Source organism: Rhinoderma darwinii, chromosome 13 (genome assembly GCF_050947455.1).
Source record: "Rhinoderma darwinii isolate aRhiDar2 chromosome 13, aRhiDar2.hap1, whole genome shotgun sequence".
NCBI classification, from domain to species: Eukaryota; Metazoa; Chordata; class Amphibia; order Anura; family Rhinodermatidae; genus Rhinoderma; species Rhinoderma darwinii.
In genome coordinates this window covers 2,655,610-2,677,918 of record NC_134699.1, presented here as the reverse complement: position 1 = coordinate 2,677,918, position 22,309 = coordinate 2,655,610, and the positions used below count along the sequence as shown (strand labels likewise).

Sequence of the window (22,309 nt, the reverse complement as noted above, 5' to 3'; positions counted from 1 at the left end):
TTATCTACCTCATTATTTTATTCCCTTTTCTCCCCTACGCTCTGAAATTCTACTGTAAAACTGGTACTGGAAACTCTCCAAGCACTGAAATGTACTCGTCCTGTTACAGAGCTTCCTATTCATCTTGTGTATGGGGAGTTTATGTATTTATGTAAATAGAGACTTGACGCGACCTGAGTTTGATATTTTTTTTTTTTTTTTTTTTTTTGATCTGAAAGGCCCCCAAAAAACTGCTCAAAATACCAAAAAAAATAAATCTCTTGCACGTAGCTTGTTGCTCCAGACATCGCCATTTTGTGCCTTTCTAATGGACTAGTATTCTTGAACACGATAGTTCCTGTTTACATTGTAAAGTTGATGTTGCAAAAGGCCTTTCAGTGCCAAGTTTCTGCAATGTGAATGTTTGCCTTTTAGGAATATGTAGTGTTTCGGCATCTACTGAATGTATTACTATGACATTATTTTTTATTTTCCTTCCATGAATAAATTTTTGGGATAGCTTTCTCATCAAAGTTTGTCTTTACTACACTGTCCAGAGCAGCAAATATTCTATCTGTATATAATCGAAAACCAGAAAAGAGATGCAAATGGCAATTTTGAAGGTATCAATAATATGACCATCTTTATTTAGACATAACATATAAAGTTTAAAAAGGTCCACGAACACTAAAAGAGGAGCGCCAAATCACCAGCTCAGATACGTAACTGCTGGTCTGACATTTAGTAATAATTGCAATAGGAAAAATGACAAAGTAGTAGCAGAGTCCATAACAAAGACCACATTGCTCATACTAACCCGTAATAAAGTGAGCGTAGAGAGAGAGATTTGGTGTCCACACCAACACGCGTTTCAGGTCACCGAAATGCGTGTCGGGGTGGATGCCAGATCCATCGCCTTCACACTTTATTACGGGTTAGTATGAGCAATGTGGTTTTTGTTATGGACTCTGCTACGACGTTGTCGTTTTTCCTTATTGCAATTATTACTAAATGTCAGACCAGCAGTTATGGATCGGAGCTTGTGATTTGGCGCTCCTCTTTTTTAGGCTCTGTTCACACGCTTAACAAAAAACGGCTGAAAATACGGAGCTGTTTTCAAGGGAAAACAGTCCCTGATTTTCAGCAGTTTTTTTTTTTTTGTTTTTTTTTCTGTAAAGAGAGGCTGTCACCACATTATAAGTGCCCTGTCTCCTACATAATCTGACGGCGCTATAATGTGGGTGACAGTAATGCTTTTTATTTAAAAAACCGATCTTTTTTCACAAAGTTAGGAGCGATTTTAGTTTATGCTAATGAGCTTTCTTAATGCCCAAGTGGGCGTACTTTTACTTTCGACCAAGTGGGCGTTGTACAGAGGAGTGCATGACGCTGACCAATCGGCATCATGCACTCCTCTCCATTCATTAACACTGCACTAGCGATATAGATATATCACTATGTGCAGCCTCATACACAAGCCCTAACATTACTACAGTGTCCTGATAATGAATACACATGAAATCCAGCCTGGACGTCATGTGTACTCACAATCCTGACTCTTTTCTGTGAGATTTACAGCAACGGATACGAAATCTCGTTTACCTCGTAATCTCGCGAGATTTGGTTTCACGTCCAGGCTGGATTTCATGTGTATTCATTATCAGGACACTGTAGTAATGTTAGGGTTTGTGTATGAGGCTGCACATAGTGATATAACTATATCGCTAGTGCAGTGTAAATGAATGGAGAGGAGTGCATGATGCTGATTGGTCAGCGTCATGCACTCCTCTGTACAACGCCCACTTGGTCGAATTAAAAGTACGCCCACTTGGGCATTAAGAAAGCTCATTAGCATAAACCAAAATCGCTCCTAACGTTGTGAAAAAAGATCGGTTTTTTAAATAAAAAGCATTACTGTGCCCTACATTACAGCGCCGATCTCCTTATGTAGGAGACAGGGCACTTATAATGTGGTGACAGAGTCTCTTTAAGCAACTTGCAGCGGTATTTTTATGGCAGTTTTTGGAGCTGGTTTTTCTATTGAGTCAATGAAAAACTGCTACAAAAAGGCTCAAGTGACATGCACTTCTCTTTTTACGAGGCCGTGTAAACGGAACACCATTTTTCCCATTTGAAATCAATGTGCAGACGTTTGGAGGCGTTCAGCCTCCATATTTTTAGCAGGTTTTTCAGGGCGTTTACAGGCCGATAAACAGCTGAAAATAGGCCGTGTGGACAGGTCCTTGGTGTTCGTGGGCCTTTTTAAACTTTTACATGTTATGTCTAAATAAAGATTGTCCATAATTCTTGACACCTTCAAAATTGTTATTTGCAACTTATTAATATTTTCAGGTTTTCGATGGTCTATCTAATTGCGATGCAGGCAATATGTATATGTATATATATTTTTTTTTTTTTTTACTACCGCCTATATAAAAACTCTTCCTGTAATACAGTATATTTATATTGGTGATGGTGATCGCTACTATACTTTGTTTGTTTTTTTGCTTATACTAAATATTCTATCTGGTGTATGAATTAGGGCCTGTTCACATCACATCAGCATTTGATTTCCATTGATGGGTTTTCGTCAGATCTTTTCCGTCAGAGGAAAACTGAAACCATATCTTCCGTTTGCATTACCATTGATTTCAATGGTAATGCATCCGTTGCAAATGGATTCTGTTTTTCTCCGTTCATAAGGTTTCCGTTTTTTTACGGAATCAATAGCGCAGTCCACTATGCTATTGTTTCCATGGGAAGCACCGCCATTGAAATCAATGGTAATGCAAACTATGGTTTGCCTTTCCATGGAGTTCCTCCGACTGAGCGCTGATGTAATGTGTCAGTCAGGGCGTGTTCACATCTTCAGGGACCTGGTGTTTTATCTCAAATGGTGAAATCTACAGGAATCCAAATCTGGATGTAAACAGTGTAGCGCTTGTGGCGTAAAACTACGCTATGTGTGAATCTACCTTAAGGCGGGTTCCCAGGTAGCGCAAATGCTGTGGAATTACCGCAATGGAATCCTGTGTGGCAGTTCTGCAGCATCTACAGTAGCTGCAAAGTGGAGAAGACTCAGAAAATCTCACCCACACGCTGCGGGATAAAACACAGCGCAAATGTTCATAAATTAACCTGCGGGGCGGACTTTAAATCTGCCGCATGTCAATTTATTCTGTGTTTCCTTTGCTTTTGTACTGCAGATTTTTTTTTCCATTGAGTTAGATGAGGATTTGAAACCCGCAACCAATAGCCAAGTGCTGCAACTTTTGCGGTGGAATCACAGCAATTTCACATTAAAAATTGCAACTCAAAAAAACACCTACTCCCCACCGGGTATAGTCCTAGCGCTGCGTTCTTCCACGTCGTCCTCCTGGGATGATGATTCATCCCACGTGCCTGCTGCAGCGGTCACACGGGCTGCAGTGTCATCCCAGAAGTCCTAACTGTATGACAACGGAGGGACGCGTCGCCGTGACTACAACCTGGGTAAGGGGTTTAAGTTTCCATAATAATCCCATATGAAAAAATGAACCGTGGCGTGCGTCATCAGATGCTGTGTACGGAGAATACATCCTGTAAAGCGCTGCCGGAGGAAGCCGCATGAGCGCTTTTATATGCAGACAGATGTGTTTTTTTTTTTTAAAGGTGTTTTTTTTTTCTTCTACGTTCTCCAACTTTGTCAAATGACGGGATGATTGTGGAGAACAGATTGCGGAGTAAATAATTATTTAACTATACAACTGTTTAAGGGTCCCCTGTAGACGTTTGGCTCTGTGAGCGAGGCAAAACCACATACAGTTTTACCAAGAATCGCCACAATTTTGTGATGCGGTTTTTGGCTGCACAGCTGGTACAGATGGAAGACATTCAAACCACGTGCTGCACCTGTACAAGCCACATGGCCAAAAACCGCATCACAGAACAGCGCAGCATACGGCTGCTATAGATATAGGAATCCAAAGGCCGGGTTCACACGGGCCGAGCATGTTCGGTCTGTAAAATACAGACTTTGTCTGACGCATTTCCCGGACCGAATACACTGCAGGGAACCCGGCTATCTATGACTCTAGGCCTCGCTGCGGGAAAACTGTCGCATACTATCATGTTTTAAGTACAGGACTGTAGTTCTGTGGGGAGGCCGGGAAATGCGGCCGATATATGGTCCGTATTTTACGGGCCGAACATGCTCGGCCCAAGGCCGGGTTCCAATGGGTAAGATACGCTGCGTAAAAATCATGCAGCGTATTCGACCTGGAACCCGCAGCACATCCCGTCAGAAAAATCGCACCACGTGGTGGGGCGTCTTTCGACCTAAATTTCCGCTGCTCCTCTGCGTGTAGTCCGGTCTCCTAAGATGACGTTACAGGCCATGTGATGCTGCAGCAGTCACATGGGATGAATTGTCATCCCAGGAGGCCGGGGACAGCAGAAAGGAGAGCGCTCTATGTTTAGTTTTTTTTTTATACGGAGTTGCAAACACACTGCAGAAGTCGCAACACTTGGTTTTCTGTTGCGAGTTTTGCATCCCTATTAAACTCAATGGAAAAAACCTGCAACAGAAAATCAACAAAAACGCAGCATAAATTGACATGCTGAGGATTTAAATTCTGCACCGCAGGCCAATTTATTAATATTTGTGCTGCTTTTTTTTTTTTTTCCGCAGCGTGGGCCGGAGAATTAATACGTCTCACCCACATTGCTGCTACTGTAAATGGTGTGGAATTACGCGCCTCGCACGGACCTATATTAGTCTATGGGGCCGTGCAGACTGTCCGTGAGTTTCGCGCAGTGTGTGTCCGCTGCGTAAAACTCACTACGTCCTATATTTCTGTGTTTCTCGCGCATCACGCACCCATTGAAGTCAATGGGTGCGTGAAAATCACGCGCAGCACACTGAAGCACTTCCGTGTGACGCGCGTGATTCGCGCAACAGCAGTGAAAAGTATGAATGAAAACAGAAAAGCACCTCGTGCTACAAACATACAAACGGAGTGTCATAATGATGGCGGCTGCGCGAAAATCACACAGCCACGCATCATATGCTGAGGCCACACGGAGCTGTTAAGTACCTCTTGCGCGCGCAAAACGCACACGCTCGTGTAAATCTGGCCTTAATGCAATGTGGGAACCCGGCCTAAGGCCTTATTCACACACTAAAAAATGTTCAAAACCAGAATTGAAACCAGGAGAGGATATTGATAAGTCCTGTAGTTTTATATTTTTTCTGTTTAGATCTGTTCCTGGTTTTGGCTTAGAAAATACATGCAAAATCTAGTTTCACCGTCACCACCATGCTCACTATGGGCCTTTGGCCCGGTTCCATATAGACATCATACATCAATTGAATGGTTATTTATAACGAATATTCTAGGGATTTTCTTGGTGTTCTCCATCTAGGTATAGTAAAAATCTAGTGTATGAATGAGCCGGATACACTGCGGAATCTCCTAAGTCCACAGGTAAATCAGTCTATGCAGCAAAGAGTGTGATTTTGCGGCAGAAATGGTTGTGGATTTTCCACAGCGGTTCTACCTGCGGATTTATCGTGAAGCATTGATTGTAGAAAACTTTATATGAGAATTTAACTGCAGAATTGATATAACAACTGCAACAAAACTCAACCTGCCTATTTTAGGACCAAACCCGCAGCATCGCCGCTCTGAACCCGCAGCATCGCCGCTCTGAACCCGCAGCATCGCCGCTCTGAACCCACAGAGTTCCCAGCGTGTGCCTAGATTTCTGCAGGTTCAATCAATTTTGCAACAAAGTCTGCCATGCGTGAGTCTAAAATACGCACCGCGGGTAAATTTGCGTGAAAAAATCTGCAACGTGTAGATAAGAAGAGTTGCGAACCCATTTACTTTGCTGGTACTGTATTACGCTGCGGATTTGAGGCACAAAAATATTCGCAGCAACGCCACATGTAATACGCATCATGTGCATTTGGGCTAAAAGAAGCTCCCGCTCTGGCGGACACGGACTTCATCTGAATGGCCGCCATGTAATAGGACATTTCATACGACCGGCTGGCTCTGGTTTCATCCGCTGATTACCAGGGTGCCAGGAGCCGCGGCCATCAGCTCCTTTTGGAAAGGGGAGGAGTCTGATCAGACACCTTTATTATCCTCACTAAAATTGCGCCATTGTAGCCGATGTGCGGTGAGGGGGTTGAGAATTTATTCTCGTATCGGCTTCTTTTTATTGCCTTACCGCTCTGATCAGTGATCACGCTGCGAAACCGGCGAGATTTCTTAAGATTGGAACAAAGGAAAAGTGGAGCTGTTGTCTATAGCAACCAATGTAATCGCATATTTCATTCTCATTGAAGCTGACAGGTTGCTATGGGTAACACCTCCACTTATCTTTGCGCCAGTTTTGAGAAATCTCCATCTTTTGGAGTTTGAAATCCAACTCGTGTCTCATCTGAGGCTCTGGCTGCTGCTTTGTCCCTCCCCCATGCTTTATACTGCAGCTCTGCTTGGTCTGATTGTCTGTGCACAGTGGGAGATGATTACATTACAGTAAGGACAGAAGATTATAAATGACAAAAAGTATAGGAAAATGTCCGCACACAGAGGGGGAGGAGCCTCAATAAGTGGGAGGAGGGGGCGGTGGCGAATAAGGTAGAGGCGAGAGAGGAGAAGAAGCACTCCTGCCAGAAGTGGAGACAAGAGGACCCGGGAGTGGTAAATACATAAGAAGTCTGGTCTGGGATCTGAATTAATTTTGTCATCTGGTGTCTACACAGCTGCAATGTGTTTGGAGGAGGAGGCGGCGGCGGAGGCTTCGTCCAGGTGAGCCGCCGGGGTGGAAGATCGTAGAACCTACAGAAGCCGGAACTGCAACCTGGGGAGTGACCCGCTGTGTAAAAGCAGCAGCTTCATTGCAAGGATTTTTTTTAATGTAGCCCACACGTCTGTTCCCCCTGCCCACCCCTCCAGAGCCTCTGCCCACCTGTCCGTCCTCCCCTGGCCACCTGTCTGTCCTCCCCTGGCCACCTGTCTGTCCTCCCCTGCCCACCTGTCCGTCCTCCCCTGCCCACCTGTCCGTCCCCCCTGTTCACCTGTCTGTCCTCCCCTGCCCACCTGTCTGTCCTCCCCTGCCCACCTGTCTGTCCCCCCTGGTAACCTGTCTGTCCTCCCCTGCCCACCTGTCTGTCCCCCCTGCCCCTCCACAGAGCCCCTGCCCGTTTGCATCTTACCCCAGTCCCCCTACCGCCATCCTCCGGTAATGGGGGAGGCACAGACACCTTGGCTGTTTTAGGCCCACAAATTTCGGATTTCTGACAATGTTGAATTTCTTAGTCAAAAGGACAATTACTATGCGGCAGCGGCTTGTGTGGTGTATTATATATTTATGTATTCTCTATGGGGCCCTCCACCCGGGGGACCGGGAACGACGTTTGAATTTCAATCCATGGGATTGTTGGCCATAACCAGACCGGAAAAATAAAAAATAAATGAGTGAATCTTTGTATTTGCAGTTTTGCCACAATTAGTAGCCGTGGTTTGATTTTTTTAACAAGCGATAAAATATCTGCAAATTCCCTGTATGAAGATCTTAGAGAATACAGTGCGGACACATCAGCTTCCAAATGAGGAATTTTTCTTCCAAATACAAACATTCAAGTTAAAGGGGTTGTTCAGGATTAGAAAAACATGGCTGGTATCTTCCAAAAACAGCGCCACACCTGCCCATGGGCTGTGTCTGGTACTGCAGCTTTTTCCCATTGAAGTGAATAAGGCTGAACTGTAATACCAGACACAACCAAATGGACAGGTGTGGCGCTGTTTTTGGAAGATAATTGCTATGATTTTCTAATCCTAAATAACCCCTTTAAAAATCCTATAAAAGCCAAGATAAAAAGTACACGTGGCATTGGGATTCGCCAGCTCTTGACTTCTTTCCGTGTAGTATATAGGTGATCTGGGGCCCTTGACTACATGCACACTACAATGTCATCCGTAATTACGGACCCATTCATTTCTATGGCCAACGGACACCTTCCCGTATATTTACGGAAAGTGTCTGGGCCGGAGAAACTTTCATAAAAAATAGTATGTCCTATTTTTTTCGTTTTATGGACCGTGCTCCTATACTTTATAATGGGAGCGTGGCCCACAAATGCGGATGACTGTCCGCAGCCGGCCGTGCCTGTAATCACTGACCGTGTGCATGGGGCCTTACATGTGAATGTGGTTTACAGAAACGCCTGCACCTGCTGCAGAAACGACCCCTCACATGTACGGCTCTGATTGATGTCTGTTAATATACCCTAATGGCCGTGTTCACACATCGCGTAAATATAAATATTCCGCTGTATTACATAAGGATACAACTGCGGATTTTACTGCAATGAATGAACTCCGCAGTGAAAAAATTCACAGTATTGCCGCAACAGATCGGCGCGGTTTTCAAAGTGACCACATTTAAAAGCTATTTTTACTGTAATTGGTCGCGCTTTTACCTACAGTCAATATGAAAACAACCTTGATCTACATGTCGGCAGTTTTAGCCTCGGCCACAACCTTAATTTTATTGCCACAGTTTTTGCCGCAGTTAGGCCGGGTTCACACCTTCGCTTGGCTTTCCATTGTTCTGCTCCGTCAGAGCTTAACAGAAATACCGGAAGCGCCGATTCCGTTGAACGACAGACCGGTGGCCGACCGTACCTATTGACTTTAATGGGTTCTGTCGGGATGTCCTTGGTTATGCCGGAAACAATAGCACAGCATGTTGGGCTATTTTTTCTGGTATTTTCGGACAGATCTGTGACGGAACCCATAACGGAGCGTCCAATGCAGATGTGAACGGATTTTTTTGCTGCACTTTCATCCTTTGCAATGTATATAGGAAAATATGCAGATTTGTGAAATCTGCAGCATGCCTTCGAATCCATGCAGATTTTTCCCGCTGTATGCCCGTGGGGTTTTGTAAGACCTCATTCACTTGCATTGTACTCCACACCAAATCTGCAGCATCTGAACATATCATAAATGGCGCTTCCACTGACTGAACCTATGTCTGTATCACCGGACGTCCGACCATCGCAGGCAGCAAGTCGGCACAAATGAGAAAATATTTTGTGTTTTGCCAATTTACAAGTAATTGTTATTTTTTCATACATTAGGTGAACACAATTTTCTGATTTCAGATTTGCTTTTGGCCCCCGCAGCGCTGTGTTTAGGGTAGTAAGAAGAACCTTATTCATTAGTCATTCTTGCTAAACGTCAAACTACCGACGGCCATGAATTTCCCATGTGTGAATGCTCCCAATGATAGAAAACCATCCGTGTGCAGATAAATATTTTTGCATTTATGTCGTTATCCGACGCCTCTTACAATCTCTATTCTGATGGAGGGGTCTATACGTTTATGGCGGCCTCTATCACTGTGATATTAGGATCATTAGGCGGTCACAAGGGGGTTAATGAAGGTGCAGCCATTGTATTGTCTGCGAATGGAGGAGACAGAATGAGCTGGACAATCCCCCAGCAGACCAGCCCCCTTGTTACTTGTCAGACTGGAAGACGAAAGGAGAAAGCAGGAAACAGGGAGAGGAGAATGAACGCTCCACCTTCCTCCAGCAACACCCACAGCCTCACAGCAGCCAAGATGACGGATAATATTCCCCTGCAACCTGTCAGGCAGAAAAAGAGAATGGACGGCAAACACAAGAGAGGGTAAGCGGGCCCGGCAAGCCTGTGCGCCCCAATAGTCGAGTGTCCTCCCCTCCATTGTACAGGGTTGTGTCCAGGAGTCCAGTCTATACAGCTGTAGAGCAGAACCGTCTTCAGGTGTGGTGTCTGCGGGCACCGGGAAGGGCCACACACTGACCGCAGGGCCCCAGAGAACGCAAACAGATTGTATTCTGGTGTTATGCTCAGTTATTTGCCGGCAGTGACGGTCGGGGCTTTTGTTATTGTGTTTTCCCTGTTATTATGTCGGAGGAAACACCTTGTGAATTGGGTCGGTGGTGTTCATACACTATATTATACCGGTGGCTATATGGGTATTAACCGCCGCCCCATAACTAATTGGCCTGTTTTGTATATGTAAACTATATACTGTGTGTGTGTGTGTGCGTTTTAGTATTGTGTGTGTAATGAGTGTGTGTATAATAATAGTAAAGTGTGTGTGTAATAGTAGTGGAGTGTGTGTGTGTGTGTGTAATGGTATTGTGTGTAATAGGTGTGTGTGTGTAATGGTATTGTGTGTAATAGGTGTGTGTGTGTGTAATGGTATTGTGTGTGTGTGTGTAATAGGTGTGTGTATGTAATGGTATTGTGTGTGTGTGTAATAGGTGTGTGTATGTAATGGTATTGTGTGTGTGTATGTAATGGTATTGTGTGTGTGTGTAATAGGTGTGTGTATGTAATGGTATTGTGTGTGTGTGTGTGTAATAGGTGTGGGTATGTAATGGTATTGTGTGTGTGTGTGTGTGTGTAATAGGTGTGTGTATGTAATGGTATTGTGTGTGTATGTAATGGTATTGTGTGTGTGTGTGTGTGTGTAATAGGTGTGTGTATGTAATGGTATTGTGTGTGTGTGTGTGTAATAGGTGTGTGTATGTAATGGTATTGTGTGTGTGTAATAGGTGTGTGTATGTAATAGTAGTGTGTGTGTGTAATAGTAGTGTAACAGTAGTGAGTGTATGTAATAGCAGTGTGTGTGTGTGTGTGCAATAGTAGTGTGTGTGTGCAATAGTATTTTGAGTGATTGTGTGTGTAATAGTAGTGTGTGTGTGTAATAGTATTTAGTGTGTGTAACAGTAGTGTGTGTGTGCAATAGTAGTGTGTGTGTAATAGTAGTGTGTGTAATAGTATTGTGAGTTTGTGTGATAGTATTTTGAGTGTATGTGTAATAGGTGTGTGTGTGCAATAGTAGTGTGTCTGTAATAGTAGTGTGTGTGTGTGTGTGTAATAGTAGTGTGTGTGTGTGTAATAGTAGTGCGTGTGAGTATTGTGAATAAGTATTACATGTGTGTATAGTATTATGTGTGTGTGTAATAGTAGTGTTTATTGTGAATAAGTATTACGTGTGTAATAGTAGTGTGTGTGTGTAATAGTAGTGTGTGTATTGTGAATAAGTATTACATGTGTGTATAGTATTGTGTGTGTAATAGTAGTGTGTGTGTGTGTGTGTGTGTAATAGTAGTGAGTGTGTGTATTGGGAATAAGTATTACGTGTGTATGTTATAATTACAGGTTATCTAGTCCGTTATTAACCTGAAGATAATATTGTGTGGTAATAAAATGTGACTATTTTCATATTTGCTATTAATAAACGGCGTCTGGCGCGGCGATGTTGCGCTGACCGGGCTTGGTCTATTAGTAAGCTACAACTTCTGCTGCGGTCCCACATTGCGGCCTCCACAAAATATAGTGTCATGCGGTGGGCGGGTTATTTTTCATATAGATTGTTAATTGGCCGCACAATTATGAAGGTAAACACCAGTTTGTGGGTAGGAACACACACGGCGTAAACACAACGGATTCATTGCGGTAAATCCGCAGCGTATTTCAGTAGCGGCAGCGTGGGTGAGATTTCACCAAATCTCGTCCCCGCACAGCGGAAAAAAGCAGCCAAAAGCAGCCAACTGTAAAGAACTGTCCCCCAACCCCCCCAGCCATACACCTGTCCGCCAAACCTGCAAGTATTCTGATTGGGGAGAGGGGGTAAGCTGCTCCAGCTAACCTGGAGGTTCATCTCCCCTGAGAACAAAGTGATCATGCATGTAGAAATCCAACCGCCTGATCCTTATCTCCCCCGTATCTGCCATTGGGGTAGTCAGGAGGCCCCCATACACGATAGACGGTCGGTCAATCCTACCAAAATCGTCCGGTTCAACCGACATAAACCAAACGTATATGGCCCCCTTTAGGCTGAGTACTGCGATGCACCGCATAGACAAATACTGCTCCGACATGCGGTTTTACAGAAAATTTGCGCAGTTTCAGACGGATATTGGCCGAGGGGTTTTGCGGGTAAACGGCAGTCTCTACGCATGAACGCGGGCGGTGGCCTTTACAGACACCCAGCCATATAATGGAAGCAGATGAGACATTGTTAGGCTGGGTTCACACGACCATGTTACGTCCGTAATGTAGGGAACGTATTTCGGCCGGAAGACCCGGACCGAACACACTGCAGGGGGCCGGGCTCCTAGCATCATAGTTATGTACGACGCTAGGAGTCCCTGCCTCTGCGTGGAACTACTGTCCCGTACTGTAATCATGATTACAGTAAGGGACAGTTGTCCTGCAGCGAGGCAGGGACTCCTAGCGTCGTACATCACTATGATGCTAGGAGCCCGGCCCCCTGCAGTGTGTTCGGTCCGGGTCTTCCGGCCGAAATACGTTCCGTACATTACGGACGTAACATGGTCATGTGAACCCAGCCTTAGGCCGAACCTTACAGGCGACATACAAACAGGTTCTCTACTATGGACAATTACTACTTGCTAGAACGGTCGCTCTACAATAAGTAGATCAGAGGGTCCTCCTGCGATCAGCTGTGGTTTAATAATGAGGTCAGTAATGGCAGGAAGTAGCTAGCTTCTCCTCCTATACAATATAAATAACTATAGCTGCAGCCTGGGACATAAGTGCAGGAGAAGAAAGGCATGGGGTTCGTAGCAAACAAATGGGGAGCTTTTATTGTCCATTCTGAAGCACAGAGCTGGAAACTGTGTTTACATTTGTTAATCTACACTTTGTGTGTGTGTGTGTGTGTGTGTGTGTGTGTGTGTGTGTGTGTGTGTGTGTGTGTGTGGGGGCCTCCCGACTGCTCCATGACAGCGGATGACTGAAGGCTTGAGAATCGGGCATGGTGCACTCCAAGATGTTCGACCCTTTGTTCTTCCAGGTGATCAGCAGGTGTCTGGCAGCTGCTTGTCTCCCTCCTCCCTATTGAATATACACGCATGCTTGGCTGAGTGTACAGGTTTTATATAGACTCTCAGGCCACACAGATAATCTCTAGTGTACGTTGCTTATTTTGTGCTATGACCAGCTTTGTGGGATTTGACTATGGTGACGTCAGCTGTTGTGTGTTTGTGTAAGGCGTGCACCTGACCGCTTTAATAACAAAGGTGTGTCTATAGCCAATCCTGCATATATGCCGTGTGAACGCAGCCATAGTGATGTCTCATTAGTGGTGCACAAGCTCCTGGGCATCGGTGCAGATGTGTTATCTTATGCATTTCACCATATTTGCGCTTTGTAGGGCCTATACGCAAGATACAGATCCAGTATTAGTTTATACACCTGCTCATATCACAATGCAATGAGTGTAAGAAGTCATGGTGCCTCCACATATAGCACTGCTGTTCTCTTATGTAGACTATGGGCCCCTCAAGAGCAGGGGGTTACAATTCCCACCTCTGCACCCCCCTACATCCACACCACCAGGGCCGACCTCACGTTGGATGGGGCCCTGTGCGATACCTGCAGTTGGCAAACCCCCTATATGTGAACAAAATAACACATCAATACAGATGCCTAAATATCGATACCATACGGTCCTGCCACCACAAAAACAATATACTGTACAGTGCCACACAACGCCTAATGCCACGGCGCAGTGCTCAGGTGCCGCCGCTGGCGCACGGTGCTCAGGTGCTGGCGCACGGCGCACAGATGCAGCCGCTGGCGCACGGCGCTCAGATGCCGCCGCGGCGCACGGCGCTCAGATGCATATAAAACATCCCCACAGATACCTAGTAAGCTATTAACAGGACTATACAATGTGGAATTAATACTGTTATATAATTATTATTAAAGGGGTCGTACAGGATTAGAGACTGCGCCCCTCCTGTCCATGGGTTGTATCTGGTATTGCAGCTCGGCTCCATTGAAGTAGATGGGGCTGAGCAGCAATACCACACACAACCTTTGGACAGGTGTGGCGCTGTTTTTGAAAGATAGCAGCCATGTTTTTCTAATCCTGTACAATCCCTTTTAAGATCTGTGGTGGCATTGAGTGCCAGGCTATCTGATGCGCCCCCTTTGAGCAGGGCCTGCACCCAGTATAACCGCGCAGGTCACGCTCTGCACCCCACCCTTCTCTGTTTGCTGACATGTTTAGTTTCCAGGGTGTTGGGGTAGATATATAGAGCACATATTTGCTTTCCCTCCAGGTACGTGACATTGTTTTCCTGCCTGCAGTTGTACATTTTTGATTGTTGATTTACAGTAATTGATCATTAGGAGTCAGAAGTCGGAGAGCGACGGGAAAACTAAAATAAAGCCTCTCAAGTTTGTTTTGAAACTATGGGGCGGACGTTATTTCTGCGCTGAGTTGGATTTTTTTGTGTTTGTCTCTCCGTATTTCAGCAGCCATAATTGTTTTATTTTTTTCATTGGGGTGCTTCTACATCATTATGGTTCACACTAAATAACCTGTTAGATGAATTTTTCGGGTTATTATGGTTGTGGTGTCTCCCTTTACAAACTTTTTATGCTAATTTAATTGTGTTCATTGAAATTTATTTTGATGACCTTTTTTATTTTTTAAGGGTTAAGGGATTGGAGTTTCATTAGACAGCCGCGCACCCACCCCAGTGGGGCACAGGTCACTCGTGTAGAACTTTTTGTACAGCGCCATAAAAAGACCGCACTGAAGAATAAGGCCCCTCAATGACTGCTGTAAAAATGTGTATTGGCGGTCAATAAGGCGTTCACACCAGATTCAGGATCCTTATCACCTGGATCCCGAAAACGGCTGCGTCCGTGAGGCCTTAGAGAGTTCAGACAGGTGTTGCTGTAAAGAACTGTCCATGCGGGGTCATCCTTAACATTCGGTCCCAATTAGTGGCATTAGAGACGCTTGGTCAGAACTTCGAGTATAATTGTATGAACTACTCCTGCACAGTGAATTAGAAGATCATCAAAAAGTTAATTTATTTCAGTAATTCAATTAAAAAAGTGTCTCATATATTCTATAGATTCATTACACACAGAGGGATCTATTTCCAGCATTGTTTTCTGCTAATGTTGATGATTATGGGAACAGTTAGGGTATGTGCACACGATAACGACATTTACGGCTGAAATTACGGAGCTGTTTTCAGGAGAAAACAGCTCCTGCTTTTCAGACGTAAATGCTCGTACTCGCATTTTGCGGGGCGTCATTGACGGTCGTAATTTGGATCTGTTCTTCATTGGATTCAATGAAAAACTGCTCCAAAGAAGTGTCCTGAACTTCTTTGACGAGGCTGTAATTTTACGCGCCGTCTTTTGACAGCGACGCGTAAAATGACAGGTCGTCGGCACAGTACATCGTAAAGCCCATTGAAATGAATGGGCAGATGTTTGCTGACGTATTGGAGCTGTGTTTTCAGACGTAATTCGAGGCGTAAAACGCCTCGTTTACGTCTGAAAATAGGTCGTGTGAACCCAGCCTTACTGAAAACCCAAAATGTAGTATCTCAGAAAATGGGAATATTATATAAGCCCAATTTCAAGAATGATTTTTAATACTGAAATGTCGTCCTACTGAGAAGTCTGTCCAGTATCTGCCCTCAGTACTTGGTCGTGGCTCCGACTCTGCATGAATTACTGCATCAATGCGGCGTGGCATGGAGGTGATCGGCCTGTGGCACTGCTGAGGTGTTATCAATGTGGCGTGGCATGGAGGCGATCAGCCTGTGGCACTGCTGAGGTGTTATCAATGTGGCGTGGCATGGAGGTGATCGGCCTGTGGCACTGCTGAGGTGTTACCAATGCGGCGTGGCATGGAGGCGATCAGCCTGTGGCACTGCTGAGGTGTTATCAATGTGGCGTGGCATGGAGGTGATCGGCCTGTGGCACTGCTGAGGGGTTATCAATGCGGCATGGCATGGAGGCGATCAGCCTGTGGCACTGCTGAGGGGTTATCAATGCGGCATGGCATGGAGGCGATCAGCCTGTGGCACTGCTGAAGTGTTATGGAAGCCCAGGTTGCTCTGATATCGGCCTTCAGCTCGTCTACATTGTTAGGTCTGGGGTCTCCTCTTCCTCTTGACAATACCCTATAGATTCTCTATGGGGTTTAGGTCGGGCGAGTTTGCTGGCCAATCAGGCGCAGTGATCCTGAGGTTATTACACCAGGTATTGGCACTTTTTGCAGTGTGGGCAGGTGCCGAGTCCTGCTGGAAAATGAAATCAGCGTCTCCAGCGTGTCAGCAGAGGGAAGCATGAAGTGCTGGGAATGTCCTGGTAGACGCTGCGCTGACTCTGGACTTGATATAACACCGTGGACCAGCACCAGCAGATGACACGGCCCTCAAACCATCACTGACTGCGGAAACTTCACGCTGGACCACAAGTCACTTGGATTGACGCCTCTCCACTCTTCCTCCAGACTCCGGGACTGAGAAATCCAAATGAAATGCAAAATTGACTTTCATCTGAAAACAGGACCGTGGCCACTGAGCAGCAGCACGTCATTTATCTCCTTAGCCCAGGTAAGACGCTTCAGACATTGTCATGCGTCAGTTTTCTTCCATGTCCTGGATACGTCTGTGTGTGGCGGCTCTTGAAGCACTGACTCCAGCCACAGTCCACTCCTTGTGAATTTCCTCCAGATTCTTGAATGGCCTTTTCCTGACAATCCTCTCAAGGCTGCGGTTATCCCTGTTGCTTGTGCACTTTTTTCTACCGCACGTTTTCCTTCCTCTCTTTCCATTAATCTGCTTGGATACAGCGCTCTGTGAACAGCTTCTTTAGCAATGTCCTCTTGTGGCTTCTCCACCTTTTGGAGGTGTCATTGACTCTTCTGGACAACTGTCAGGTCCGCGTCTTCCCCATGATTGTGTCGCCTCCTGAACCCGACTGTGGGACCATTTAAAGGCTTAGGGAACCTTTGCATTGTGTTGATTCGCTGATTAGAGGGTCACACCAGGAGGCGACAAACTTTTACCCAATATTCTCATTTTCTGAGAGACTCCTTTTTGGGTTTTCATTACCAGTTCCCATAATCATCAACATTGAAAGAAAACACTGCTGGAAATAGATCCCTCTGTGTGTAATGAATCTATAGAATATATGAGACACTTTTTGAATTGAATTACTGAAATTAACTTTTTGATGATCTTCTAATTCATTGAGAAGGAGTAGTATGAGTGAAGCTATAAACAGGTCAGTATGTCGGCGATGACGTCAGAGACCCTACCCCAGGCTACGCTTATAAGGTTTTTAGTAAGGGCATCCATTGCAAATAAAATCCACGAAATACTGGACCCTTTAATTACCCTTCTACTTTAGAGCAGTAACAATGTCCCTCATCATAGATGTCCTTGCAGCAAACTTATAAGCAACATCTGGGGAAATGGCACAATTAGTAAATTCTTGTGTTAGGCGCTTTGTCGGGGGAGGTCTCTGCTGTCAGGCCGAGCTTTGCTGATGCTTGGACAGTCAGCAAGACCAGACTGTTATTAGTCCTTATGAACTGCGTCATTTTCTCTGGTCTCTGAGCTACTGGTGATGTCATTGATGATGCAGCTGCCTTCCTGACAGAATCTCGGTGATGTCATCTGAACTATTGTGGTGACTCTCAGTGAGGATGGGCTGATATCCGGAAAGAAATGTACCAGTGAATGCAGGAGCTGAAAAACCAATCATTCTTGGATCACAGACTGTATAGTGCAGGACAATTCCTGTAATCTGGCATTTAAAGCGCTCGTCCAGTCCTTTCTAAATAAAGCTTCATCGTTCTATAATGAAAAGTTCTGCAACTTTCTAATAGACTTTGTGTTTCTTCAAATATACTTTCAATTCACCACCATTTAAAGGGAGTGTCACCAGATATTTACCTATCAAATCAGCAGCTCAGTGATATGTTGTAGTCTCACCTGAATATAACACTTTTTCAGTTTTTAACTTTATTCTTCATATGCAAATGGGCTTTTTGGAGCAACGAGGAAGTCACCGTTGATCCAAACCGCTCTACCGTCTATCCCCGGTCCCTCCCTCCCTCCCTCCCTCCCTCTCATCCTTCTCTGATTGACAGGGCCAGGCAGTGTAGAAGACGTGATCACGCCTGGCCCCGTATTCTCCATGAGCGCGCCTCGGCTTCTGAATCAATGCATTCGCAAGTACAGAAGTGAAGTTTCACCGGCCTAATTGGCTGTACTGTGCATGCGCCGATTCAGAAGCCGAGGCGCGGACGCACTGATGGAGAATACGGGGCCAGGCGCGATCACTGCTTCTACACTGCCTGGCCCTGTCCAAAGAGGGATTTTGGATAGAAGGTAGAGCGGTTTGGAGTAACGGTGACGTCATCGTTGCTCCAAAAAGCTAATTTGCATATGAATAAAGTTATCGCTGCAACGGAGCTACTCAACTGAAAAAATGGACACCGCGTTATATTCGGGTGAGACTACACGATATCACTGAGCTGCTACTTTGATAGGCAAATTTCTGGTGACTTCCCTTTAAAGACCTCTGCTTACTGTCATTAAATGGAAACATTCTTGTTTACATCCAGAGGCTGAAAACGTTGTCCTGCTTGCTATGCTGCTTTGGTTTGTTACAATGTATCAATGTAGGTAAGAGCTGTCAGAAAAGGATGGGATTCCAGCTACTGGATATAAACAATGAAGGTTCCATTCACTGACCGCAAGAAGACATCTTGAAAATCGTGATGACTTGAAACACAAAGTAAATTAGAAAATTGCTGAATTTTTCATTATATGAGGATTTTAGCTGCATAAAACTGGATAAGACTTTTAAATGGTAAGCAGCATTATGTCTTTGGTATGGGCCACACCAGCTCACAGATGCGGTAGACATGGTTTCTGGCAGTCCCTGTGACATCACTACCCACCACATCTTTACCTGCGACATTACCACTTGTTCTATGGCTTTAAAGGTGACATGTCAGTTAATGTCGGTGACATCATCACATGCACTGGTTCTCTACAGGGCACGAGCCATGGTTGTTTCCAGATAAGCCCCCTTCTTGCAGAAGGTATCAGCGGTGACATCCTCACCCACTATAGAGCCTAAAAGGGGATGAACCATGCCACCGGCATAGGCCACCCCTGCTCCTGGATGAAGCTGACATGGCTGTCCGGCAGTTATGGGTGCCTGCACTTAATTTTCGTGCCGGCACCAATTCTGGTTTTACTGCTTGTCACGCCTCTACCTGTGACATCACAGGCAATGTCACCCTTTATGATATCACCCCTGTGACATCATCAAATGCACTGATGCCCTATAGGGGATCCTCCAGTCCACGACGCCCCCACTTGTGAGCTCATCATCTGAAACATCACCACCCATTTTGGGGCCTTTAGAAACAATGACACTGATATTGCCCGTTATGACTTCATCTACTCTATGATGTCATAACTTGCATTGGTGCAATATAGTGGATCCACGAACACACGGCCTTGACAGCCTTCTGTGATAATGTGATCACCATTGACCTTGGTGGTGGCTCCCCTTTGTCATCACCGACTATAGAGCCTTGAAGGAGATGCACCACTCTGTCTATGCAGCGGATTTAGTGCTCTGTATCAGAAAAGCACTGAAATTTGGACCTTCTTTAGGTTTAAAAAAACAAAAAGTATAACAAAATGGTCTTCAGGAGTGGACATTCGCTTTCAGACCCTGTTCACACAGAGGTTTTTTTTTGCAGGCTGAAAAATCTGCCTCAAAATTCCTTCAGGACTCTTGAGGCAGATTTTGACCTGCCCGCCCTATTTTTGCAGCGTTTTTTGGGCAGCGAAAACCGCTTTATCTGCCTCCCATTGATGTGAATGGGAGGTCAGAGACAGAAAGGGCATGACACTGCTTTTTCCGCTCGTGAGAAAAAAACTCCTCCGCCCCCATTACAATCAATTGGAGGCGTTTTCAGACGTTTTCTGGCACGGTTTCCGTGTCAAACACAGCACCAAAAAACTCTGTGTGAACAGGGTCTCCGGCTAGGTCCCTACTATGCAGTGCACTGCAAAAAATGCTTAAAAAAAAAACCCCACAGAAAACGAGCCTCACGTAATAACGTTCTTCACACTGACTCCACTCTGCTGCCGCGGAGTAAAGAAACTTCTGTGTTTTTTACTGACCTGCTAGACGAGAATGGCCGGTTTATAGCGGTTCCCTGCAGTAAAACTGGTGTTTTGTAAGAACTGCAATATAAAGGGTGCCAAGGCAATGCCCACCTCACAAGGTCCCCTGGGTAAAGACTAATTACCAAAATAAGAAAGAAAAAAATGCTGCCAGCGCTGCAACCCGACCGGCACATATAGGCTGCAGTCACACAACTGTATAGATATAAGGAAGCAGATACCAGCAGAGAAAAGCTTAGATACCCCCCCTCTATTAATGTTTTTGCTCTACCTGTTTATGAGCGATCTTGGTGACGACCAATGTGGCTGCCATTGCAGCTCCTGCAGGGGTTGTTTTCAATGTTTCCCAGACTCCTGAAACACAGATTTATTTATTTTTTTACACTGATTCATATGGAATCTGTGAGACAAAAAATGTGGTCGTGTCTTCCATCGGACGCCATATTATGGAGGTATAGCTTACAGAAGTCGGTATAGGCGCTATATAAATAGGGGAAGAATATGGTACGGCGCTGTACAGGAACATATAGATTATCTACAGGTCCATGCACGCTGCTTTGCTATGCGCACTTATGCAACACTACAAAAACAGGGATATATTTTATTATGTCAACAGATTTTCCATTTAGGAGTCTAAGGAAGCTGGGTGCCAACCTTTAGGTAGTTGTAGGGGGTGCTGAGGTAGCAGTTGCACCCAGGCACTGGTTCCTGTGGGGGCCCAAAGGTCCTTCTGCCACATGAGAAGATACCAGTGTAATTTATGTAACATGGTAACCTGTTAGTAGTCGTCATCCTCCATTAGAATTGTTTGATATTTTGGGGCAAATGCTCTTTAAATGTTTAGAAAACTTTACATCTTCAGCGGATCCTGGAAGAAACTTTCCTCGTATCCGCTGCAGGTGCAGTGACTTGAGTGCAGCTGTTGAATGACGAGTTGTTCCTGTTGTCCTGGGCTGTGACTGCCAGCTCACTGAGTAAACATGCCGGGATTCTGTCTGACAGGCACCGCGCTGCACCCGGCTGCCCCATTCTGCTGCCAGCGCTGCGAATAAATCTGAAGCGTTCTTTACATTGTCAAAGTGAAAAGTTCTGATTATCGAGTTGTTAAAATATTCCAACCATAGTGATTATCTATGTGCGCATTACTCTGTGCTAGTCTATCGTACATGCCAAGAATATAATCCAGCAGCCGTGGCAGGGGCGGGCAGGCCATATGTGCAGCTGCTCAGGGGCTCAGCAGGCAAGGGGGCCACTGCGTCTTTAAAAGCATTATAATAGACTGTATAATGTCCATTACATTGCAAGGATTGTGCGACTCGAATTACTTCAATCTATGGCTCACAATAAGGCCCTGTTCACACAGTTTTTGTTTTTTTTTACACGTTTTTTTGACGCGGAAACCTAGTCAAAAAACGTCCGAAAATGCCTCCCATTGATTTCAATGGGAGGCGGAGGCGTTTTTTCCCCGCGAGCGGTAAAAAACGCTAGCGGGAAAAAGAAGCTACATGCCCTATCTTTGGACGTTTACGGCTCTGACCTCCCATTGACATCAATCGGAGGCAGAGAAAGTGTATTTTGTGGCGTTTTTGCCCGTGTCGCTCAACAGCACTTGAAAAGATGGGGGCCCATACGCTGTTCTGCACAGGGGCCCTGTGTTGTCTGTCTCCACCCCCTGATCCATGCCACATGATAGGTGCCAGATTATCAATTATTCTGGATTATCAAATGGTCTTAATTCTCAAACTGGTTGGGAATATTCAGGAAGAGTAAAGAGGCCAAAATGAAGAAACCACAAAATCTGCTGCTGTCACTTTGTTTTGGAACCAGATGAATTTCCTCATTGGTCATTTCTGGTCTTGTGAAATTGAACATTATATTGCTTGAAAAAAATGCCGGATTATCAGACTTTCTGGATTATCAGATGCCGGATAAGTGAAAAACACTACAATTTCACTGTAAATGCTTGTGAGCACTATTTATCATTACATCTGTGGTCATCATTGTTAGGGCATCAGAATATCTGTGGGGCAGGGACGATCGTAGTCCGGCCGATTGAACTTTTTGGTTTCCTTTACACAAAGCGATTTTCAGATATTATGAAAAAAGTTGCAAAAAATTGCTGAATCGGCCGCTGCAGAAAATTGCCACTGTGGCTACAATGAAGCAAAGCATGTGACCTATCGCTGTAGAGTGTAAAACTGCAGAAAAAGAACCATAACCATCAAATTAGGATAAAAAAGAGCCTCATATTGTATAAACACTGTAATAAGC

The 22,309-nt window shown here is 45.1% G+C and overlaps 2 protein-coding genes across 4 annotated transcripts in view; one reads left to right on the top strand and one right to left on the bottom strand.

Annotated features, from left to right (window-relative positions):
* TSHZ2 (teashirt zinc finger homeobox 2) overlaps positions 1-22,309 on the bottom strand; it is an 863,437-nt gene that overhangs the window by 714,926 nt on the left and 126,202 nt on the right. The window lies entirely within an intron of this gene.
* The window catches only part of ATP9A (ATPase phospholipid transporting 9A (putative)), a 75,920-nt gene continuing 63,070 nt past the window's right edge, over positions 9,460-22,309 (top strand). The window contains exon 1 of the mRNA XM_075845412.1: positions 9,460-9,668. Coding sequence (XP_075701527.1) covers positions 9,460-9,668 — 209 coding nt within the window. The remainder of the gene's footprint in view (positions 9,669-22,309) is intronic.